This window comes from Oryzias latipes, chromosome 1 (genome assembly GCF_053564925.1).
Source record: "Oryzias latipes strain Hd-rR chromosome 1, Olatipes_Hd-rR_3.1".
NCBI classification, from domain to species: Eukaryota; Metazoa; Chordata; class Actinopteri; order Beloniformes; family Adrianichthyidae; genus Oryzias; species Oryzias latipes.
In genome coordinates, this window is record NC_136237.1 from 30222501 (window position 1) to 30228227 (window position 5727).

General features: G+C 38.5%; 1 protein-coding gene across 6 annotated transcripts in view; it reads right to left on the minus strand.

Moving 5' to 3' along the window:
• LOC144981207 (ligand-dependent nuclear receptor corepressor-like protein) overlaps nt 1-1653 on the minus strand; it is an 18510-nt gene extending 16857 nt beyond the window's left edge. For 4 of the 6 annotated variants that reach the window (XR_013658217.1, XR_013658215.1, XM_078953286.1 and 1 more), the window contains exons 1-2: nt 1496-1653; nt 536-601 (exon numbers count right to left, since the gene is read on the minus strand). Coding sequence is in view for 4 of the 6 variants with exons in the window: in XM_078953286.1 (XP_078809412.1) it covers nt 536-601; nt 1496-1589 (160 nt within the window). In the remaining 2 variants the exon portion in view is untranslated. Of the gene's footprint in view, nt 1-535; nt 602-1268; nt 1405-1495 lie in introns of those variants that run through there. The other 2 variants (XM_023956663.2, XM_078953299.1) reach the window with 2 other exon arrangements.
• Between the last annotated feature and the right edge of the window lie 4074 nt (nt 1654-5727).

The following is a 5727-nucleotide window of genomic DNA, read 5'->3' on the forward strand; positions in this document are numbered from 1 at the left end:
TTTAAGAAAGAAAAAAATAGATAACACTTTTTGCTTTGCAAAATGATTTTTTTTTTTTTTACAAATAACTAATGAAGACATGCTTTTATAAAAACCCCAAAATGCTAGTGGCACAATTTAGCTATGTGCAAGGCCAAAGGAACATCAAATGAAGGTCAATTTCAGATGGGGGCGGGTTCTTAACGGATTTCATTATACAAAGTGTCAACAACGTCAAAGAACAATAGACTTGGCATAAAAGCAGAGAAAAAAAATATTGCTGCCTCAGAAAAATCATTATTTCAGCTCAATTTCCTTCCATCACCCAGAAAATCATTCTCCTTTCTTCACAGCAAAGCAAAACTAAAAGACAATGCATCAACATAGCCACCACCACCATAAAACTCAACATTTTTAATTGTTTAATACTGTTTTTTGCCTTTTGGGACCCATTAATTATTGTGAATGGCAGGTGCTGATTGGATTAGCAGAAACATCCAATGGCTAATTCATCAAATGTAATGTTTTATTTATGTTTGCAAAATCAATAACTTACCAACAAATAAACTGAGATCTTTCAGAAGCATCGGGCCATAAATTCCCTCCAGAATTGTTTCAAAGCCTGCAAAACAAAACGAGCAATCAATATTGGTGTGAATTGGACATTCTTGACATTTGGGTACTGCCTGTTCTCTTCAGTTTTTCCTTTCACTCACGTAAAACATGGCCAACAACCTAGTCTCTGACACTGAATTGTTGCAGTTTTCAGTAAAGTTGAAGTACAGCTAAGTCCTCGTTAGGTTAGTTTTTTCCTCACCCAAACAATACCACATCAACTAATATATAGTCATATTTTCTTACATGCATTTACATTTTTGTTGTTTTGTTTGCACGGACTATAAACACCACAACTTCCAAAGGAAATTACCAGTAGAAATTGTCTGCTGTCTGTCTATGCCGGCTTCCTCGGTAAACTGTCCACAACGTTGTCAGAAAAAAAATGGAGGCGACACATTACAAACCCCTGAAATAAATGATTTTCTCAACACCAAATTACACTAGTTTGTTTAAAGTGTAAACAAAAATGTCCCCTAGAAATAACAATAGCCCTAGCTTAGCAACATTTAGCCTAGCCAAAAAAAAAATTAATCATGTGTGTAAACATTTTCAGCTCACGAAAAGAAATGAAAAACAAATATGCCTTGGTGATGTACAAGTATAAATGTAATACTGGGATTTATTAAAGCGTTTACAAATAACAACAACAACCCGTTAGTAAAGCTAAATACCTGTCTGACTGGCTTCGGGGACAAAGACTAAACGCAGAGGTGCAGTTATGTACGTTAGCCGCTACTGTTCACCTCCTATGGAGCTCAGGGTTACCAACGAACTGAGAGCTAGCTAGCATCAAGTAGCGCTACAACATAGCTCGCGGGAGCAATTCTTTCCCTGTCGGGTTACGTCTTTGAAGTCCATTATTTTTTGGCTCAAAATGAATAAATCTTTTGGCTCATACCGACGCAGTGTATCAGTCTGTGTCGCCAAGAATCCAGTTCCCGCCGAAACCCTTTCCTTTCTGCCGTGCATTTGGAGCACTGCACGGCCGCCATTCTCACTCCTGCCCCCCTCTCTCCCTCTGGCCGAGCGACAAGAAGAGGCAGACGGACAGAACGACAATGCCCACAAACCACCACTGGGGGCAGTATTTCACCCCTTTTCTGGTCCACAAGACTTTCGGGTCGATAAAAGTAAACATAATATAATATTAGGAGCATATACGTTGACAAAGGCAGATCCTTGTGCTATACATTTATTTGAATTGTGGAGCATTGTCATTTATTCTCCTTTGTCTTTGGGTAATTCATTCACCCACCTCCATCCGAGCCTCTCCCATGATCCAGTCTTTCTCATTCACACCAAACACATCCATGTACTCCTTTACTACATCCATGGACAACTTCTTCAATCTTTCTCCAGGTCTCATTACTTGCAGCTCCAACCTCTGCATCCTTTTATCAACATAATCAGTGTCCCTCCTTTTAACACTCAAAGTCCTTTACCTTCTTCACCTCTGTTCCTTTTAACTTCACTGATTCATTTGAGTCCTTTTTAATTTACAGACAAATACTCTGTTTTGCTTGACTGACCTTCATTTCTCCTCACCTTTCCAAAGGAAAACCTCCACCTCTCCAGATGTTTGTCCACAGTGTCGTCTTTAAGCATCATCCAGGGAGATTCCAGTTTAACTTCATCTGTCAGTCTGTCCATCAGCACAGCAAACAAAAAGGAGCTCAAAGCTGATCCCTGGGTTGCCCCACCTCCACCTGGAACTCGACTGCCACACCTGCAGCACATCTCACCAGTGTCTCACAGCTCTCATATGCTCTAAACATACTTCCTCGTACGAAAAAACACACAACTCTTGTCTCAGTATTCTGTCAGAGACTTTCTCTTGACCCACAATTCAGCTCCTTCTGATCTTCTCTGTTCTTCTCCAGAAGCATCCTTGAAGCAAATAATGCATCTGTGCTTCTCTTCATGCCTTGAGCCAATGGGGTTGCTCACATTTGACCTCAGCTTAACTTCCACTATTCTGTGATATATTTCTGTATAGATATAAAATTCTGTTGTTTTTCTTCATGGTTTAATTATTTATTTATTTGAAATAAAGTATTTCCAAACCCAAATCCAGATGACACACCAAAAACCTTCCCTTCAGTTTCCCTAATCACTTTAGTTTCAGTATCCAGTCATCTGGAACCTCCTGATCTCCCAAAACCTGTTTGAACTCCTCCTAAAAGCCATACAGCACACAGGGACCGGGACACAAAAGTCCCTTAGTGTCCCTTTGCAGTTGCATTCAGAGCATTATTACTTTTAAATGTATTATTAATATGTGTATGCTATTTATGACATTCATTTAAACAAAGTGATAATTAACAAATAAACTGATGTATCCAAAGATGACTTAATTATTAATTAAATAAAAAAAATATATATATATATATATATATATATATATATATATATATATATATATATATATATATATATATATATATATATATCAGAAAAACCTTAGTAGGGTTTTTAAAGAGCAGTGTTAAAACTAAATTTAGTTTAGTTTTTCTGATTGGTATTTAAACAAATGTTACTGTATTATACTGTAATTAAGGCCAGGGCAGCAGAACGGTCATAAAATGTACAGCATTAGTAGGACAGATGGTGTCCATCCATATCATTGGCTTTTTTCTTTTTGTTTAATTTGCCACAAACAGAAGAGCGGATCATAAAATCTATGGACAGACTTTTCTTAAATAGCATTTTTTGTAACACTTCTGTGGAAAACTGCTTTACTTCAGTGCAAGCATGAACAATTTTCTTTATGTAAGTTTCACCTTTATTTAGTTTCATTCAAAGGTTTGACAAAAACTGTTTTCAGAACCTCACTGTTTTTTTTTGGAAAGTTTGTTAAATGAATTAAATGTACTGAAACTTTAAAAACAAAAATGTAAATGTAATCAAAATCTGACCTTGATAGATTCTCATATTAAGCTGTGATAATCAGTCTAAGTATTATTGGCCCACTACGCTAATCAATGGATTGAAGTGAATTTTAAGTGTGAAAACAAGGCTTTGTGGACACAAAGAGACAGTGAGACACATTAAGAAGACACACTATGCATATTCAAACTTAAATGTATGAGGAACAGAATATGAGTGAATACAGGTTGGTGCAAAGTTTGTTGATTTGCCTTTCGATAAAAGTTAAAAAAAAAACACCAAAAGTTTAAAAAAAAACACCAAACAAAGAAATGAATATGGGTAGAGTTGCTGTTGTCCCAAATTAATTACGGTAAAGGCGGCAGAGGAAATGAGACACCGCCCAGCAACCACATGAGGGCAGCAGAGCACCAACACAATGCAATGACTTTGCTGTTACCCCTGTGTGGGCTCCATTTACTCCTCAACATCAAGGCAAAGCAGAAATGCATTCGCCTGTTTAGGCAGAAACACTTCAATGTAATTACCCAAACGCTTCATTAGTAAAAAATGAATTTACATTGATTAATGACTAGTGGTTTTGACAGGTTGACCATACCTCAGCATTCCATGTGGCATCAAAGCCCTCGCGGTCTCACTTTTCCTTTCTATTCTTATCAACTGTAAATACATGTAAATGAAACGGGACACCATGGTCACAAAATGCATTATGCACTTATTTTTGACCTGCGTTGTGCCAGAGGTGGAGACAAATTAATTGTGAATTCTGTTCTGATTTGAATTGGTTGTGAATATCTGTGGATAGGGAGAATGAACCTGATCTTGCACTGTTCTTTATCACCATTTGTGTTAACAGTTCTGCAATAAAGACATTCACTGCAGCACTTCGGTAGAAGTTGCATCAGTTCTTTTTCACTTTGGGGTCTCTTGTCAGATTAATTGAGGTACTTCATTTATGAAGAACCCCTGCAAGGTGTGAGCAACCCCAGTAATCGCTCTGTTGCAAGAATGGAGGTGATTGAGAGAAGGAAAGAGGCAGGGGGTGGAATGCGCAGCACACAAAATGTAGTTATGCAGAGCAGAGGCTCGTGTGATTGAATGTGAAGCGCGGTGCAGGCAGCGAGTGTCACATACCCAGGTGGAATTCATTGTCACGGCGACTTAAGGTGCTGTTGCTGTGGAGATAGTGATGAAAGATGGCAGTCTAGTGGATGACATTTCTAAGCTAGAGCGTGACCAACAGACCACAGTCCACTGCACCCCGGGGACAGAGGTGATTATATACAGGGTCACAATAATGTTGTGAGCATTACCACTTTATGTGTGGAACAGGGCAGGGAGTGTGTGTTTGCAGGGAGGGAGATCAGAAAATGAAGAACACCCAACTCGGTAGCAACATGGAGGAAGTTCAACAGCTCACTTATGTCCTAACTAGCCTCATAAGACCATTTGGAGGTGTGCGTGTCCCTTTGGGAAAGCCTAACTGAGCAGGCCTGGATCCTGTTAAGTATTTCAGAGGTGAAACACAGTAGCTACCCATAGGGAAAAAATGAAATCAACAAACTAGAAAAACAAACATACCTGGAGGATGAAATCAGAAAAAAAAAACCTTTAGCAAGATAAGAGCAATCGATCAGTTTCACATGGTCAAAATTCTTCTTCCCTTTATACATTTTTTCAAATGCCTATTACTTTCATTCATTTTTATTTTCTGTTCCTTTCAAGGTGGCTTTGAGGATGCAGCTCTTCAAGAGGCTTTGAAGTCATCTAAATTTACAGGTGCATTCCGCCAATCTGAGCTTTTTTCATTTAAAGGAGATTAGATCCAGCTCTGCACGGGCTATAAACGAAACACCTCACATATTTACTGCCAAAAGGATTTGGCCAGTATTAGTAGGGTTTTATTGTGCACACTAACAACTGAAGGGGCTCAGCATGTTTGTTATGTATGGGCTCACTCTCCTTGCCTGGTGTGCACCAGAAGTGAATGCAATCCATGTTCCCTTATTTTTTTCTGCTTTTTTTTTTATACTGAGACTAACACAAAGCCACTTGCTGAGTTTACTGCAGTCTGAGTGCTCAGTTATGTATGTGGCAACGTTTTCCTCTAAAATTTGGAAAAGATTTTATTGAACCGCTCTGTGGTACGAACCAGCTGGAGTCCAAGTTAATTAAATGGGGGTGGATAAATTGAAAAATAGGCTTTATGCCGAAAAGCTCAGACTTTGTATCAGTTGACAGACA